Below are 20,528 nucleotides of genomic sequence, written 5' to 3' on the forward strand. Positions count from 1 at the left end.
GTCATAAATAATCAAACAATTTAAAAAAAAAAAAGTTTTGTTTGATACCCTTTTGACTTTTATTTTTCCAATTATTGAAAAGTGTATTTGTTTTCTCACATTTTTTTTACAATAGTTCTTATGAAGGTAAATATTTAAATTCTTAGTCAAATTTAAAAATAATAATAATAAATAAATAAATAAAGTCAATAACTACTTTTTCTAATTTCTAAAAATCGGTTTTGCTTTTGAAATTTGAATGAGAATTCAAATGCATTAAAAAAAAAAAAAAAAGTAAAAACCATAATAAAAAATAGTAAGTAAATTATTATACGTTTAAACTGAAAACTAAAATTAAAATCGTTATTGAAGAGGGCATTAATAATTTCGAACCATAAAACAAAAACAAAATAAAAAAACAAAACTTTTTCTCCCTAAACTCTCAGCTTCCCATTAAAATTTTATAATCTAATACTTAAATTTTCTGCATAATAATTTTCCCAAATACTTTGTTTGTCCCTAAGTTTGAAGGCTAATTTTTATTTAGTCTCTAAATTTCAAAATGTTGCACATTTATTTCTTAAGTTTTGATTTTGGTTTCAATTTAGTCCTTACGTTTTAAAATGTTACAATTTTTCTCTTTAAGATTTGAATTTTGTTTCAATTTGATATCTAGAATTTAAGATTTTATATTTTTAACCTCGATTTTTCATTAAGTATTCCTCCCAATTGTTGACTTCAATATTAAATAACTAATTTAAAATAATTATAAAGTGAAAAGTTTTAAATTTAAATTTAAAAGTGATAGAAAATAAATTAATTATAATTATTCTATTTGTTTTAAATTCATTGACATACATTATTATTAAAGGCACAAAGTGAGAATTTAGTGAAAAAATAAAGTTAAAAAATGTAAATCCTAAAACTTAAATGACCAAATTGAAACAAAATTCAATGTCAAAGATAAAATTGTAACATTTTAAAGCTTAGAGGCTAAATAAAAACCGAGCTAAAAACTTAGATTCTAAATGTTTAACTATTTGAGACCTAGGACCAAATAGAAACTATATCCAAAACTTAGAGATAAAATTTGTAACATTTTTATACCTATGGACCAAATAGAAACTATATCCGAAACTTAGGGATAAAATATGCAACTTTTTGAAACCTATGAATCATAGAAACTAGATCTAAAACTTAAGAACTAAAAAGTTAGGATATTTGTAATATATAGTAGAATAAGAGAAAAATCTAAAAATATATTACATCTTTAAAATATTTGCAAATATGAATGAGTTGACGGGTGAATCTTTGATTTTTTTTTTTTAATTTCCAATTTTGTCCTCTTTTGTCTTATCTTGTTGTACACCTTCTTTTTTTAGTCTTTTTATTTTCTTTCTTTTCTTCAATTTTTGTTTCTTCCCTCCCTTTTTTCATTTTCTTTTCTTTCTCCGTTTTTGCTTCTTCCCTCTTTTTTATTCTTTCCTTTATCCGATTTTTTGCTTTTTTTCCTTTATTTTTTATTTTCTTTCATTTTCTTCTTTTTCATTTCTTTTTTTTTTCTTTCTTCGGTTTTTATTTATTCCTTTTTTATTTTTATTTTCTTCTTCGATTTTTGCTTATTCCTTTTTTTATTTTTATTTTCTTTTCTTTCTCCGATTTTTGCTTCTTCCCTTTTCTTTTTTTATTATTTTCTTTTCTTTTCTTTCTTTGATTTTTTGCTTCTTCCCTTTCTTTTTTCTTTTTTTAATTTTTCTTTCATTTCTCCGATTTTTGCTTCTTTTTTTCTATTTAATTTTCTTTCATTTCTTTAGTTTTTGCTTCTTCTCTTTCTCTTATTTTTAAAATTTTTCTCTCCTTTATTTGAATGTTTTCTTCTTCTTTTTTTTTTTTTACAAGAATTATGAGGCTGAGTTTCGTACCTAAGACTAAGTACTTAATTCATAAATGACTTAACACCAACAAGTCAATCATCAAGTTTGATTATTATAACAAATAATAAATATAAGGGATAGTTGCAGATATAGACATTAGACCCAAAGTATTAGCAGATATAACATATTGTAAAAAAAATTGCAAATATGACCAAATTTAAATAGTCTAACCGTGATAGACCATATTATTGGTAGGAGCCTATCAATGATAGACCATATCACTGGTAAGAGTCTATCAACTATAGAAGTCTATCGCTGTCTATATTTGCAACTTTTTTAAAATGATATTATACATTTGGTTATTATTCTTTAAAATGCTATCAATTGCAATTACCCTAAATATAAATAGCAAATGAAAGTCTATTAGTGATAGCCACTAATATTTTCTATCAATGATAGCTTAGTCTTTGATTATATTTTCATTGTTAATAGTCACTTATAGAAATCTATCATTGATGGCCAACTTAGTGAATTTAATTAATAAAGTTGAATCTCGAACTAAAATGTAAATGAAATGCCTAGAAGTTATCACTAATAGCATGTTTATCAGAGATAGAAGCTATCATAAAAAAGAAAAAAGACTTATAAATGTTTGAGAAGGACAAGAAAGGGGTAAAAAAGTGTTCAGTGGCTATGATTGATAGAAGCTATTACATGTTACCGGTGATAGAAGCTACCTGATAGCACGTTATCGGTGATAGAGAACTATCACTGATAGCATGATATCAGTGAGATCATTGATAGCATCTTATCAGTGATGTTATCAGTAAAAGAAGCTATCACTGGTAACCACAGTATGAATGATGTTAGTGATATTGGTGATAGAACTTAGGTGATATCTATAAATCGAGTTTCTTTTAAAGGTGATAACCAATTATATAAGTCTACCATTGATAGCCTTAAGTGTTAATATTTCAAGATTGATTCTAATTGATGAAAGTCTATCAGTGATAGCCATGATAAAAGATTATTGATAGCTACTGATAATTGATAGCAAATTAAAAGCTAATATTTCAAGATTGTATTACCTTTTCTCAAATTGAAAGCTGTCGTTGATAGCAACATTATCGATAGCAATTGATAGAAGCTATCAACGATAACAGCTAATAGTTGCTATCAGTTATAGTTTTTAATTTGAGAAAACTGGGAAGAAGTGAGCAAAATGGTGGCTAGGCATGAGTTTTTTAGTTTTTTACTATTTTTTTTATCCATATATGCAATTATTTTATCATTGTATTACATATTCTATTATTTTGGGCTTGAATTCCATTTATGCAACTAGCCTAAAAAAATACTTTGCCACATGACACATTTTTTTAAATTTTTTTTAAATTGCAAGTAAAGTAAAGGGGAGGCTACATTTGATCATTCTCCCTAACACAAAAGTTGGTTTTTTTCCTTTTTCTTTTTCACTAGCTCCACTTTTAAATTTGATGAATTTTAAGTGTAGCTAAAGCCTTCTTCTTCCCATCTGCTTTCGAATATTTTCTTTTGACTTCAATATCCACTTTTTTATTTTAGTTCAACCATGTCAATAGATGGGTTGGATTCAAGCCTTAAGTTTTTTTTTTTTTTTTAATCGAAAATCTAAATCAATTAAGACATGTTGAAATAAAACACTAATAAATTTGAAATATAGAAAGTACATATAAAACTAAATAAATATGAGGTTGTATCAATTTAAACCCTAAACTTTAATAGTTATATCAATTTTAACTCTGAACTTTGAGAATTATATCAATTTAAACCTCAAACTAATAATTGTGTCAATTAAGATCTCGAACTTATAATTGAATCAATTTAGATCCTAAACTATTGAGTTTATAAAAAACAATGTGACCATAAAAATTGGTAGTCTTAAATTTTACAAAATTATGAAATCTAAACCATGAATATTGTGGTTCAAAAAGTGGGGGGAAACCAACTTTTGTTTTATGAAATGATATACTCTCCTATATTTTACTCCCAAAAATCACGTAGTACAATCTCATTGAGTGTTAGATGGATTGCACGAGAGATGGGTGTAACATGCCTACACCTAAACTTTTGCCTTATTTTATTATTATCAAAGGTAATTTACAGTAATTTAAATATCATTTTATAAGTTAAATGTTTTCAAATTTTTCAATCTCCATTTTGTCTTATCTATTTTTTCTTAATTAGTATTTGTGAAAATAATTAGACGTGGTTAAATACTTAGCAAAGCATGAAAGTCCCTAGCAAGATGTAATTTCCAAGTATTGTATTGTATATGTATTAACTCATTTATTACTCTGTTGATTATCTTTGAAGACAAAATTATTCTTTTGAGTAACTTCAAAGTCACATTGTAATGAATGTCCAAGTTGGGAGTGTCACATAATCATACAACTTGAAAAACAGTGTAAAATATCTAAAGAAAAAATTAGTATTAAAATTATATATATATATATTTTATTGAAGGGTAAATGTTTGGGCCAATCACAAGCTGCCACTTCATTGCCTAAATTAACAACGAAATCCTAAATCCATCAAATTTAGGACCAATTAGAGTTGACATGTGTCCCAAATTGAAATTGAAGACAAAATCTGATGACATTCTATGTTTTCGTCACAAGCGTTGGATTGAGTAAAATTAATTTCTTGACGTTATAATTTGGGCGTTTGTTCAGTTACGTCCAAATATGGGCTTAACTTGGACCTAAAATGCCAAAATAGGCTCAAATCCAATTAATAGGATTCAAAGAACAGACCCGAGTCCAATTAATTAGGCATAAAGGTTAGACCCATGAGTCAACCAATCCAGACACCTGGGCCAATTGGGCTCAAGTCCATAAAACCCATCAAAGAGTCCGAGTTTTTCTCATTCTAAGGGGTCAGCAATTCTACCCTCATGAGATTAGAGAGAATTCATCCACAACCAGAAGACTCCCAAGACTCCTCGGTGTTTTTCTTCTTCAAGTCAAGCACATTCATTCAACCGAGAGAGAATCATATGATCAAGTGTTAGAAATCGAACTACATTGCATCAAATCAACATTAACACCAACACCAACTCAAGTTGAAGTCTACGAATTAACTTTTTTTTAAAACTTCGTGTGAATATATATATATATATATATATATATAAACCTAAATAAATATTATTTTTAAAAAATCGCTGAAAATATACCATGATATTCGAATTTGATTATTTAATTCACAAGAAATAATATTTTTAATCTTTGAAAAGTAATTCAAATGAACACTTTAAAAGATAATTTAATTGAATAAGTTAACTATAGCATGTGACTTTCTTGGGTGTTGCATATAATTAATCATTTAAATAAAGTTATATGATAATTTAATTTATCTAATTTATTAATGAAACGGAATTCTAAGGGACCAATATCAATTATTTTATAAACTTAAACATCATTCTTGAAATCTAGAGACTAAAGTGTAACGTGTCGTTAGTCAATATACATGAACAAATCAAAATTGTTATTATATAAATGGATACCTATAGAAAAAAATCCATTTGATTTAATTATTAGTAAGATCATTCCAAAAGAAAACAATTTTTTTAAAAAAGATGCTTTTTAAATTTACTTGATTCCTTTTTTTTAAGAAAGAAATTATATTTTAATTCCTAAACTTCATTCATATCCATAAACTTTTGATGGCTCAATTTTAGTGCCTCAATTTTCAAAAGTTGCATTATAATTTTTAAGAAAAAGTTGATATTATAGTCCTAGGTTATTATAGTTGGGTTATAATAATTTGTGTTTGGGTATAGATTATTTTAGTTTGGATTATAATAGTATGTGTTTGAGGTGTAAATTATTTTAGTTTGAGAAGTAAATAGTAAACAGTATAGCAAACAAAAATAATGATGAATCTAAAATAGTAAAAATTGTAGTAAATAGTAAATATCGTAGCAAATTGGGGTTTTGGAATAGTGATGATTGTAGCTAATTGGGGGATATAAAATAATATTTACTGCAAAAGATGATTATTATAATCTGGGATAGTTTTTGCCTCAAACGTCCCCTAAATTTTCATTATAATCTCTAAGGAGACGTTTGGGACAATGAGTTAGTTATTATAGTTGGTTTATGATAGTTTGTGTTTGAGGTGTAGATTATTTTAGTTGGAGTTATAATAGTATGTATTTGAAGTGTAAATTATTTTAGTTTGAGAATGAAACAGTAAAAAGTGGGTTTTGAAATAGTGTAGCAAGAAGTGGTTATTATATTTTGATGATAACTATTGTCCCAAAGGTTCCCTAAATTTCACTTAGACCTTGCCTTCCCTTTTTCTATCAGCCATTTTGGAAAGAAAAAAATAAATAAATAGGACACAAATTAAACTAGGTAGCCTGATACTTTAACATATTCCCATAAAATAATCCATCTAAATATAACTTAGCTTAAAGAATGTCTTTTTTTTATCCCAAAGATCGACATTTAGTGGAAGAGGAAGGAGTGCAGAAAAAAATAATAAAATTTTAAATTTTAAATATATATATATATTTCGTCTTATTTGTTTTATAAAGAAATTCAGACATTAAATCACGGTTGGAAGAAAGTTATAAATTTAAAACTTATAATTTAATCCTTAATAGTTTCATAAAACCTCATTTAAATAGTTCTTATGATTCGATAAAATTCTTATAAATAGTTCTTATTATAGAGTGTAAATTTTAATAACTTTCTTCAAATATATGGACCAAATTTGTAATTTAAAAATATCTTTTTCTTTTTAAAAGGACAATTTCTGTTTGAGAATTAATTTAAATAGAAGTTTTTATTTTACTTCATAATTTAATAATTTTAAAAAAAAATACTAAATGAATTGCCGTACTAAGTTCAACAATTAAAGCAGAATGATTAAATCTTCAAAATCAAACTGAAATTAGATTCCAGCTTTAACCAACCAAAGGAAAATGAAAATACAAGAAATTAAAATAGGATATAACTAAACACTGAGCCCTATTTTCAGATATTAAAAAACACAAAACTCTTTTTGAAAATGGCTTTAGAAAAAAAAAATTAAAAAAATTAATAAAATCCTTGGTAAATTAAACAAGACAACCGCAGTAAATAATGGGAAGCTTCCTCTATCCATTTTAGTTCTCACCTGAACTACAGAAGTAAAATGAAAGCAGCAGCCGCTTTTTTCCAACCAAATACAAAAGAAGGGGTATCCTAACACCAACTTGCCCTCCCAACCAACTGCTGGCTGGGTCTGTCTCTAAAGTTGTAATAGTACAGCATCTGCAATTTCACTAAAATGCACTGCTTTTATCTTATCTTTTTTGCTTTCAAATCTATCCAACCACTTCTCTACAATACTAAACAAGCTCGACACCCCATGTGTACGGCCCCCCTCGACTGAAACAAACAATGTAGGTTTCCACTACGAGCAACCGTGACAAGTTCTGCTTTGTTGAATCAGATGCAAGGGGAAGATTGATGAATGCGATGGCATCGATGTGTTATCGAAATCCATGCCTTGTTGTTCATGATCATAGATCCTGGAAAAGAAACTGAGTTCGTCAATTACTACACGTGTATACATGTCTTGGAAAATAATGTAATATCTGCTAAGATATTACTACAAATATGGAAACAAGTAGGCATGATATGTTTTTATTTTTGTTTGTTATTGTTGAAGATCCCACATTCGAAAAATCAAGGAACCTCACACTCTTCATAAGAAAGATGAGCATCTCATTGCTAATTAGTTTTGTGATGGAACCCCATGTTATCTAATATGATATCAGAGTCCATAAAGCCCAAATGGATATCTGGTCCAATAAAACAAAAATTGGATCCGATCAAGAATAGTAAACCCATAAGAGGCACCATCTTGAGAGACACGTTGAGGATCCTACATTGAAAAAATCAAGGAATCTCACACTTTTCATAAGATGAGCTACTCCTCTCATTGCCAATTGATTTTAAGATGGACCCATGTTTTCTAAAAGTTATAATACCAGTGCAACTGCAACTATACTTGCAACATTAATAAAAATAAACACAATAGTTGATGATGAGAACATGGTATGGATCCATTCATTTGATATAAGTTATCAAAGTAATCAATCAGTTGGCTTCGGGTTAGTTTGGAATGACTTTCTAAGTGCTTAAAAACTCTTTTACAACAACACTAAATCCCTATTTTTAAAGCCTTTGAAAAGTCATGCCAAAGAGGCTCTTTCACCTGATATATAAGTTGTCACTCAATAGTAATGACGATTGAGTTTAGGAATTGGAACAGTTTTGGAAATTCTGAATGAATACATTGTCACAGTGTAAGTAAACAGTTAAACACTATTGAAGGAAGAGATGAAAAGCATTTGAACCTGATTATTAGCAGCCTGACCATGGACCCTTTGAGGCTTCATATTCAAATCGATCATGTTTGTATCGGTCTCGGCATGACCATCATCGTTAGCCTCTCGAACAGGTGATAGTCGGTGATGATTTTGCTGATTGTCTTCTGCTGTCACTTTATGCGGCGGTGGCTGATTATGTACTTTACCAATATCATTGGGAACCTTGGAATGTGGAGACGGATCATCAAGATTTATAGGTTTATCTCCTGGAAACTGAAAAAGAACAAGAACTTCAAAATTACAGTCCAGATGTAGGTGGAAAATACACGAGGTCATATCGTAATCTATCAACCAACCTCGACCCTCTGCCGTAGCAAAAGGTATCTCTTATGTGTCCTTTTCCCTCCAACATGAACGATCATGTCACATTGCAAACAAAGGGAACTTCCATCTATCTCACAGTAAAAGAAAGCTACATACAATTTCAAAGGCGAAAAATAAAATTTATCTACGTTAACCACACCATCCCAAATCACAATATATAACAGAGCTAACAAATACAAAAACAAAAGGAAAGACCTCCATACCAGGTGCATTCTCGCATATATCACAACGGGGAACATCACTGGGACTTGCAAGGCCAACTCTTACATGTCGACTTGCGAGTTTATTGCACATATGGACCTATCATCCAAGTTGCAATATATTTGTTAAGGTGTCAGCTTCAAATTCAATTCTTTCATTTGAAACAAACATGGAAATGTCGAGGACGGTAGGTAAGTTGTTCCAAACACATAAGGACTCAACAAGCAGGAAAGAATGAGATGGCATAAAACTGAGTGAGAATTATAATATAAACACTCAAATATCAATCTACTATTCTTAAGAAAGTGATCAACAAACCATCAGCTACACAAGTGGAGGTCTGAAATCAAAACAGTGTGTCAAGGACCAATCAAAATATCATCCGAGCTGATAATCCTCATGTTAAAAATCCAACACAACAGCTAGTAAGCACTTATTTTATATAAACTCAATGAGTGCTGGGGTTATGCTTTAAAGCCACTTGGAGTGACAGTCAACATGAGCAATTTTGAACTTCAAACATAGATTGCTGCGAGATCAAAGACAATGCAGATATGGAGCATATTTCTAGCCAAATTGACAGCAACAAAAGCCTTCCTCCAAAGTTTTCTTTCCTAGTGGCCAAATGTAGTGAAAAATTGCAGCAAATTGCAAAGAGTAAGAGACTCCTCAAGTACAAGATCCACCAACATTACAGTTATCTAATGCAGACATATATCTGAAAACCCATAAGTTTAAAAAGCCAATAATCCATGATTCAATTATCATCCACCAGATTCTCATCGCCATACCCCAAACAGAATAGAAGGGAAGTGGTGACAATCAAGATTACACAAAATCAGTCAACATAAGAAATATGGGCAGAAATCTAAGAGAGAAAAAAAATGAAAGGAAAAAGAAGAAAGAAGTGAAGAGAATACCTTCTCGTCACAAGAGCGGCAAAGAGCAGCCTCGTCAGCAGCACAAAAGACGATAGCGGCAGCGCTTTCACAAGCGTCACAAAGTGTTCTCATAATTGAAGCTCCCCACTCTCATTTCCTCCCCCCAACAAAATCAACAACCGCACAACATCAACAACAACAAAAACAACGCCTTCATATCCCCAAAAACAAAACAAAGCCCAAAAAAGAATTTGCCCCAAATAAACCAAAACCCCTCGACGAAAACACAAACACCCAAAATTCACAAACCAATAACAACAACAACGACAAGTTCCTGAGGCTTTCCTAGACGAATTTAAAGCTCCATTACAGATGGGTTTTTGACGTTTGACAACGAAAACGATGATGGGGAATGAAATGACTAGAAAGAGAGAGAAAGGAATTGAAAGGAGGAAAAAAAAAAAAAGAGGGTGTGGATTGAAATAGAAATAGAAACAGAGAAAATTGAGAAATGGGGTAGGATTAGCGGGGCCTGAGAGGGTAAAAGGAGATTCGAGAAGACAATTGGGTTAACATAAACAATAATAAATGTGAAAAACAGCACATGGTAGCCAATGAAGAGGATGAAAAAAAGAAAAGGGTATGGATTTTTTTGTCAAATTAGCACTCAAAGAAGGGAGCGGAGTCGATGGCCACAAGTTTTGTAAGAGAGAAAGGGGGGAGAGTGGGGGAGTGGACAAATGAATGGCCCTCTCCGATTATTCTCACCCACCAGTTACATATCTGACGCGGGTCCCAAATTTTTGTTCGATTATATTGCACAAACAAGGTCTGTGTTTGAAGATTGAACACAAATGGATGGTTGAGATGGGGTTTGGTAAATTGTTCATCTTTTTGCCTTTCTCTTCATATCCTTTACTCTGCACGTGGCGCTCGCTTCATCTTCAACATTTCTTATTTGTGGTTCAAACTAATCCCAACTCTCTCTGTCCAATCCAAATTCAAGAGCCGTGCTCTAATCTTTCTCTTTGTATTTTGCTTTTGCTTTATCTGATTTATTTTACTTCGATTGGATAGTTGTTTCCATAGATTTTAATTGTATTCGACGACTTTTGATTTTTTTGTTGGTTTTTTTTTTCCTCCTATTTTTTTTTTTTTTTTTAAGGATTAGGTTTTTTTTTAGACTATTTGGTGATAATGTTATTTATGATTTTTGTTGAAACTCGAGAGTACAATCAAAGTCTCACGTTAATCAAATGAGAAAAATATTATAGATATATATTAGTGGAGAACAACATCTTCATGTGATAGAAAGCAAAGCAACGAGAGTTCATGTTCAAAGTAGAAAAATACTATATTATGAATATGATGGAGATAAAGCTGTGAGTCTTGTTTGACTATGAAACACTAAAAGCACTGAGAAAATATGATTTTTTTTAGTTAGATTCTTTTGATATTTGATGGAAAGTTTTATTTATTTATTTACTGTTTTAGTTCAACAATTTATAGAAGTAAAGATCTGAACATCTAATGTTTAAGTTGATTATATAATGGCTTACCCATTTGTTAATTGATGTATGATTAGGTAGGTAGTTTTGTTGTTGTTTTAAAACTAGCATTGAAATATCTATGTATAAAGTTTCCTATTTAAAAAGGGTGTTACATTACACTTACCATAATTAGTAAACTTTCGCATCATATATGGAACTTTTCGATTTCATTTATTTATATCATAAAATAATAGATAACTTTAAGTGTACGATTTTAATTGTTCTCGATCATGTTTAATCAAATAACATCATTATAGAAATACAAACATATAGTAGTGATATCTTTATATATTTTCTAATAAATGTATAAAAATCACAAATATATTGTAGAAAAAATTTAAGAGTGCTTATATTAATTTGGTAGTATAGTTTTATTTTGTTCATAATGAAAAATTTGATAACAATCCACTTCTTTTTTTACATTTTGTTTATTTATCACTTTTTTTTTTCAGGGATTGGTATGACCTGTGAATGGGCTTTTAGATATCAGCAGTCCATTACAAGATTGGGCTTAAGAAAGTAAGCCACTAATACAAGGACTGGGAGACCACAACCAAGCCAGTCTTAAAACAATTTGCAATGGCCTTTGGTAATGTGTGTTTTTTTCCCCCTTTTCTTTTCCTTATGCAGTTGTAAATAAAGCAATCAAACCAAAATTATTAGTAGATAGGATATAATATAAGAGAATATGTGGATATAATAAAATTTAAGTTTAGCTCTCGAAATCTTTCAATAATAAAATATGTTGCGAATAAGAGTTTACCTGTAATAAAGTTTATCGTTGATAGCTTTTGTTGTATTTATGATTCTTTAAAATTATTGTTATCTATTCAATTATTAGCCTTAAAAAGTATTACCGATTATAATTTTTTTCCTCCTTAAGAAAATGAATAAATGTTAAATGTGCAAAATTACAGAAACTAGTAATTTCTAATGTTATTGTTAATCTTCCAAGATTTTTAGGGCTGTTTAGATTAACTTATGAAATAAGTGTTTTTTAAAAAAAAAAAAAAAAAAAAAATTACACACACATATTATAATTAGGATGTTTATATCAAATCGAGGAAAAATATCAATTTATGCCCTAAATTTTGGATGTTGCATCGAATTAAACCCTAAACTAATAATTGTATTAATTTAAATCTTGAATTTTGGGATTTGTATCAGTTTAAACCTCAAACTAATAATTGTATCAATTTAAACCCTGAACTATTATAAATGTATCAATTTAAACCCTAAACGTTCATAATTATATAACTTAAACCTTCCATTATATTTTATTTGGACATACTTATGAAAGTTTAGGGTTTAAATTGATATATTTATGAAAGTCCAGATTAAATTGATACACTTATGAAAGTTCAATTTCAATTGATACAACTCTCAAAGTTTAGTGTTTCAATTGAAACAACTCCCAAAGTTTATGGGTGTAAATTGATACTTGCCCTTATATCAAAATATGGTAATAAAACAATAATTAAATAACATATTAATTTATTTTACAAAATCCCTTCACTAAATTGCTTAATTGTTTTTTTTTTTTTAATGTATCAAAGGCAAAAATGATACTTTCTAAAGAAATCATGAAATAAAAAATAATAATAAAATATCAAAGTTGTAGTAACTTTCAAATATTTTAACTTTTTTTTTTTCCAATAAAAATTCTTGTTGACTTTTAACTTTTAAACTTGTACGCCGTCTATATACCAATTTTATTTCATAGATAAAAATGTTCAGACACGCAAATTAACAATTTAACAGTGATTGATAGTAGAACAATAGATGGAGGTTGAACTAATGAGAAAAGTCATGTCAATTATCAATTAGAAAAATTTTCAAATATAGAAAAAATGTCAACTATTTATAGACATAACAAAAAAAATACTGATAAACACTGATAAACTTCTATCAATGTCTATCACATAGTATCAATGATAGACTTCTATCAATTTTCATCACTGATAGACACTAATAAATTCCTATCAACCTCTATCAAATAATATTACTTTTTTTTTTTTGTGTAAATAGTTTTCCTTGTTTTTCTAGTTTTGAAAATCTCCCTATTAATTACTATTGAGCTAAGTTTACCTTTTAACCAATTAATGATAGATTCAATAACAAAGGATTGATAGAGTTCAATAATAAAGGTCTATTATTAATAGACACCCATTGATATTATAGTGATATATAAAGGGTAAAAGAATAATTGACTACAAATGTATATATTTGCTAGTTAAAAGTTGCAATGCTATTTTGTTACTATGATTTGTAATTAATTAGAATTATTTTGCCATATATGCAAGTGGAAACATTTTGATGTGGGTTTCTCTTAACAAAATTTTCCACATAAAACCTTTTTTCAGTACACTTTTCCACATAAAAACTCTAATTAAACTAATCGTATCCTTTTAAGTAATCATGATGCCTTTGGAGAACATCCGGTGTTTATTTTTGCTCAAAATCAAACATTTTTTCTTTAACCTTCTTTTCTTTTCTTCTTTCGCTTTTTTCCATTTTTTGTTTGGAAAATTTAACATTGAATGGGTGGAACTAGCAAAATCGATGACTTTATTCCGCATCTTTCAATCATTTTCAAGAACAAATTAGAAATTTCGTACTGAAAAAGATTATACAATCCTACAATTAAAGGTTTAGCAAAAAGGGAGGTTTTGTAATTGATAAGATGATTCATTCCTAATGAAAAATATCAAATACTGATTAATACGTGTACGTTTTAAGAATATTTTTAAAATAGTTAAAAGTCACTTATTATTTAAAATTACTTTGAAATGTGTTTGCTAAAAACTATTTAATATGTATGAGTCTGTTTGTGTCCCATTCAACCCAATTAGCTTCACTGCCTCTCATTGGAATGTTGTTGATTCTTGTATTGTTTGTTTGTTTAATTAATAAACATGTGTTGTTTGTTTATTTGGTTAATAAATAATTATCCTTTTTAATTAAATTATATCATTATTGGATCTCAAAATAGGAACAATTATAGGTAATTTCTAATAATACATTTTTTTTTTAAAAAAAATACATACGAACTTGACAAGCAAAACATATCAAGTATTCATTAAGTTGTCAGTTTTTTGGTGTCTAGAAGAAATTACGTTTGACAATTAAAAACTGTCAAATTATGAAAACTTTGATCCATAATACATGTTAAGAATTTAGATACTTGACATTTAAAATAAGTCAATATATGTCATTTACTTGACAGTTAAAAAATATCAAGTGAATTACAACTTGACACTTAAAAAATATCAAGTGAATTATAACTTGACACTTTTGGCCAGTAAAAAAAATTCTCTTATTGTTGACATTGAATTTCTTAACGTTTTTAAAAACTTCAAATAACACTAATACTTGACTGCGGAAAAACGAAATAATACAGTTTTGTAGTAGTGTCAAGTGATTAAAGGTTTTTTTTAGTATCCATATACCTTCACATATTAAGTGAAATAGGCTACTTATGGAACCAAAAAGTTACAATCATACTCAAATCACCTTCTTGACCATTTGACTCTTTAAAATTAAGTTTAGACTATTTTCACCTTAAAAAAAAGAAGTTTCTTTGTTTTGTTACACACTCTCCATTAGTATTTTAAAAAACCAAACTAAAATTTGAAAATTAAAAACTATTTTTATTTTCAAAATTTGACTAAGAATTCGAGTGTTCACGAGATATGAAAATCATAATATTGAATTTAGGGGAAAAAAACCTAAAACATAAAACTAAAAATAAAATAATTATCGGGGTTTAAACATAAAATATAATAAAATAAATTATATATAAAGAAAACATATCTATAAATCATAGATGATGGAAAGATGCTCAAGTTACTAAAAAGAACGCTTGTGTTGCAAGCTGCACCATATATTACAGATCTAGGGGATTCCCTACCAATTGTATTGGAATTCAAATTCTGTGTAATAGCAAAAACACATTCTATAAATTCAAAAAGTCAAAGACTTTTCACAATTTTTTTTAAAAAAATGACCTTAAAAAAACAACAATATGGCTCCAAGAAGTTGTTGAACCAAATAGAAGAATCTTTGTTTAAATTTTGGAGCTGAAATAATAATAATTTAAGAAAATATATAATAATATAAAATGTTAAGGTACGATTTTAATCTATATATTTTATTTTATTTTATTTTAAACTTTTTAATTTGAATTCATGTATTTTTAGTAAACTTTAGATTTAGTCAATAATTTTTATCAAAATTAATTAAATGATAATGATATTTTGTAGGTTTAAATACTATTCCAATTCTTGAATTTTTGGCTTTGATTCATTTTAATTTCTGTATTTTTAAAATGTTCATTTTGGTTATTATATTTTCAACTTTAGTTCATATTGGTCCCTAAACTTTTAAAATGTTCATTTTAATCTGATCATTGAACTTTCAAAAAATGACTATGAAAAATATAAATGAAAAAGATTAAAATAGTCATTTTTTGAAAGTATAAAGACCAAAATTAATATTTTAAAAATATAAAAATCAAAATAAACTAAAATTGAAAGTATAAAAAATGAATATTTTAAAAATATAAAAGCTAAAATGAATCAAAATAAAAAAATATAGGACGTAGTATTTAAAAATAAATTTTATATTAAAAAAATGCATTAATGATAATTTTTACAATTTCTAGAAGAATTTTTGTTCCTACAAACTCGAATTTCAACTTTCATATGATCATATTTTGTCGGCAATGATTGAAAAAAAGAAAAAGAGAAAAAGAAGACAGAAAAAATAACGAGAAAATAAATAATTAAATAAATGTGGAGGATGGTGGTGGGGATACATGTGCACAGCTCATAGCGGCGTGGACACATGCATGAGGTGGCCCGGCACCCTTTTTTTTCTCTTTAGGTTTTTATTTTATTTTATTTTCATTTTTTTTTAAAAAAAAATGCTTCTCTCGATAATCATTTTTTATTTTTAAAAATTAAGTTTAGATCATCTATGATTTGCGGTTGAATTCTTAACCAAATTTTAAAAATAAAAATAATTTTTTGAAAGCTATTTTTTTCTAATTCTTAAAATTTGACTTGATTTTTTAAATTATTAAAAGAAGTAGATAACAAATAAAAATATTCAGAGATCAGAATAATGTCGTTAAAAATAAAAATAGAAAATAAAATAGTTACCTAGTTTAAGAAATTTATTTTTTATTAGTTAAAAAAAGAAAAAAAAGTGTGGTGAGAGGATGACGGTTAATGTAAACATTTTTTTTCCCCTCTAGCATCAGAGTTTTTGTGAGTGAGAAATAAAATCATGAGCTGTCATATTACCCGTACTAACACACGAGGGTGAACGTAAATCAGGAAAATTTCATTATCACTACCTGTGGAGGATCTCCATAACTATCCTTCATATATAGCTTGATAAAATATTTTTTAATTAACCATCTAGTTTTGCAACGATATTATTATGATAATAAGTACCTCAAGTTAGGTCGGATTACGTAGAGTGTTTAAATAATTCGACAATCGAACCATTCGAACTATCCAATCTAAAATATAAAAGTTAGGTTGGGTTAATTTTATCTTGGTTGGATTGGATTAAACTGTTTCTATTTTTATTGAGTTGAATCAAATTATAGATTGGCTAAAAAAAAATTTAGGTTGACCAAACCGACTCGAATTATATATATATATATATATATATATATATATATATATATATTTGTTTAAAGTTTGATCAATTTGTGAATTTTTAATATATATATATTTTTAGAATTGTTATGATATTTGTCTTTGTTTAAAGTTTGCAATAAATATCTGGTATTTAGCATTTGAATTTTATGAGATTTAAGTTATCGATTATGTGTTATATATAAATTTATATATTTTTAATTATAAAAAAAAGTTATAATTCGACAACCACCTAACTCAACCTGATTTGAAGGGTTGGATTGGATTGAATTGGAGACTTTATTTAGATTCTTTAGATTATCAACCTAAACAACCTACATTTTCGGATGGATCCTAAAAATACTTTTCAATCCAATCCATATGCATCTTTAGGATTATGTTTAAATTTTCAACTTTGATATTTAGTGTATAGGACTATTATGCTGTCAAATAATTCTTTTTGTCTTTACTTTTTTTAAACATTTTTTTATAACTTTTGAAATAGTCATTTAAATCTTAAAAAAAACATAAATAGAAGCTATTTAGCATTTACTATTATTATTATTATTTTGCCAGGTAATATTCAACTGCGAACAAAAACATCTGAAAGAAAATTAAGATTTTTCATGTTTAAACATTAAAGTTAAAAGATTATAATATGTATATATTTGAAATATATAATTTAGCTCTTAAACAAATTTTTGGCTTCACAACTTATACAACTTCAATACACAACCATATTAACGTGCTAATACATATACTAAAAGTAATAATACTCATATTCCCCATCTATTAAAGATCGGAGAGCATAGAAAGTTAACAAGAATAACAAATATGAAACATATAATTTTGTTTCTTTTCTTAAGTTCAAGAATAAAAATATAGTGATCTATTTAGATAGAAAATTGAAAACCAAATGCATACCATAATATTTTTAAAATTCAATAACATATACCAGACATATTGAGGATTGAGGATTGGCCTAAATAAGGACCAAAATACATGAGTCGGTCGAAGCACAAGAGAAATGTAGAGGCTTAGATTTCAGATTGATCAATCAAACTAGAGAATATATACGAATAAAAAAATAATCGAGTCAAGCTCGAGACGCAACCACCCTGACATTGTTGGTGTTGCATATAACCCAAGAGAGTATTAGAGAGAGGACATTATCAATAGCTCCATTTGAAAACTTCTAAAGAGAAGAAGTAAGTGATCTCCAAAAGAGAACGCTGATTTGATTATCTATGCTTCGCTGAACTATATTGTTTTTTTACTAATTTAGACATCAAAGTGTGATCGGTTCGACATCATATCGATGCAAGTAACTCTCATGCAGGTTCGCTCAAAAAATGAGATCAGACTAGAGAAGCAGACCAACAGATATATCTACAAAACACCCACGACGATGACAAAAAATGTACAAGTTTTCGGTACAAATAAACACAAAATTAAAAATTTCTCCATTAACCGTTTTTTAATACTTAGTACACGAATTAAACTTATTATTTAACTAAAACGTGAAAGGATTAAAAATGAAATGACCTAAAAAAGTTTGTAGGACAAAACACGAGATTTAAGACATATTTTCTTCTTTATTCTCTATAAAACAATAAGAAAGGGCAAAGGAGGGTTGGAAGTGTCGAGTGTCTCTGGCAATGCACGTGGGTTGTGTTGCTTCAACCTACTTCTTTTTCTTTTCCTTTTTTCTCTAGTCAAAGTTGTGCCCACTCTCTCTATTATAAACCCTACAATTGCTTACTTTTTCCTTTGCTTCCCAATATGGAGGAAAATCTATTTAAGGCCCCTCTCTTCCCCTCTTTCCTTTTCCTTTTCCTTACTTTGATTTTTGTAATAAAGATGTCAAAGAAATAGAGCAAAAAATAATATCAAATAATTCAAAATGTTGAAGCCAATAATACAACCCTGTATGTCCTTCCCATTAAGGATTTCTGTCATTGGTTATGTATGTTGTTTCTTCCGGTTAAAATTAAAGGAGTGTTTGATGTAACTGGTGAAGTTGTTGTTTAGTCGTAGGTCCACGATGAAAGGATTTTATAAATCTTGATTTTTTTTAGTCATGGAATCACGAAGTCAGTGATTCAAACGTGTCTTAAGAGGATAGTTAATAGGTATTTAAATTTTAAAAATATTTAATATAACTAATAGATTTTCAAAACAAGATCTTGAATATATATATTTTTTAATACATAAGGGATGGGGGATCAAAATCTTACTATCTTAAGAAAGAAGGTCATGTTAATTAAGCTAAATTCACTTTGACACACGATGATAAATTCTTAGTATATAAGTTTTGGAAATATGATAAAAGACCCAAAGTTAATAATTTGTGGACCCACAAGATGCTCCACTAAAAATTGAGAGAAAAAAATGAAAAGAAAATTGAGAAGCTAAAATGCCTATTAAAACACCTCTTTTAATATATCAAATGAATCACTTATTTATCTTTCACTCTTTAAAATGTTTTCAAACAACTGACTTAAAAAAGAGTCTTGATATAAATATCTGTAAATGTCTATCAATGGTATAAATTAATAGAAATCTATCACTGATAAACATTCATAGAAGTCTATTATTATCTATTAGTTTTTTTTTTTTATTTCTATAAATAGTTTGACATTTTTTCTATCGGTGAGAATTTTCTAAATTTAAACTTAGATGTTCTTTAAAAAAAAAAAAAAAAAAGATGGGCAGTATAAATTATGCTTAGATTGAGAAAATGGTATAGTTAGATTATTGACGGATGGAACTCTTGTGAGAAAAAGTTTACTGAAGATTTTGAATAATATCGGCTCCTTTGATTATCATTCAAAGTTTTATTTCTAATATTTGTAACTATGCATATTTTTTCACAATTTAATATGAAAGTTTTTATATTTCTTAAAAAATATTTAAATTCATGACAACATAAAAAAACGATTTTACTTACATTTCAAATTTTAACTTGGATTTTGATAGATAACAAAATAAATAGACCCTTTGAGCTTAATCCATTTTAGTTATCCTTTTGGATTTTAGTTTGAAATAAACTTTCTATATATATATGGAGAAATTGGTATAACCTAATCATACTAACCGAATCTTAATTATAAATGAGAAGTTGTGGATATATGAGATGAATTACAATTAAAGCAAACTAATATCCAAAATGGAAACTCAAAATATCAACCAATGATTTAACCAAGATTAATATTAATTTATTATTGGGGTTTGTGCCATAAAGTCTCTTGTCCTATAGTTTGTAAACAACTTTGTAAAAACGCTTGTGATGTATAATATATATATATGATATTTACTTCACTTCTTGACTTTGCACATTTAGATTACCACAAACCAATAAACTTAATATCATTGGTTGTCTTTATGTAACTTAAGCATGTATGTAGTGACATACGAATGGATCATGTCTTAAGTGACAACCCAAATGGTTTGTAGTATATGGATATAGGAGGAAAACCTTATCCTGGTAACATTATGGACGTGGCCCACTTTATGGAATTGTTACAAGTGTTGTGACTTGTCACAGGTGGTCTGATCCTGATCATTCGTGTATGGGACATGCGAGCGAGGGCATCCTATACAAAGAGTTTGTATAAGACTTGACCTCGAAGTGTTAACGTCTCGTCATA

At 28.0% G+C, this 20,528-nt stretch overlaps 1 protein-coding gene across 1 annotated transcript; it reads right to left on the reverse strand.

Moving 5' to 3' along the window:
- Positions 1–6,973: 6,973 nt before the first annotated feature.
- Positions 6,974–10,526, reverse strand: LOC120069340 (B-box zinc finger protein 18-like). The gene is made up of 5 exons (XM_039021080.2): positions 9,720–10,526; positions 8,802–8,898; positions 8,571–8,686; positions 8,242–8,487; positions 6,974–7,410 (listed from the first exon to the last, which is right to left on the reverse strand). Exons 1-5 carry the CDS (start codon positions 9,810–9,812, stop codon positions 7,402–7,404), a joined length of 561 nt encoding a protein of 186 aa, XP_038877008.2. The 5' UTR covers positions 9,813–10,526; the 3' UTR covers positions 6,974–7,401.
- Between the last annotated feature and the right edge of the window lie 10,002 nt (positions 10,527–20,528).

Source organism: Benincasa hispida, chromosome 1, assembly GCF_027475165.1.
Source record: "Benincasa hispida cultivar pf3 chromosome 1, pf3_genome.v1.1, whole genome shotgun sequence".
Taxonomy (NCBI): Eukaryota; Viridiplantae; Streptophyta; class Magnoliopsida; order Cucurbitales; family Cucurbitaceae; genus Benincasa; species Benincasa hispida.

Coding starts and splice junctions, on each gene's coding strand:
- LOC120069340 (XM_039021080.2), bottom strand. CDS start 9,812: ATGAGAACACTTTGTGACGCTTGTGAAAGCGCTGCCGCTATCGTCTTT. Junction 8,687..8,801: donor TATATGCGAGAATGCACCTG/GTATGGAGGTCT, acceptor AATTGTATGTAG/CTTTCTTTTACTGTGAGATA. Junction 8,488..8,570: donor TGCTACGGCAGAGGGTCGAG/GTTGGTTGATAG, acceptor GTTCTTTTTCAG/TTTCCAGGAGATAAACCTAT.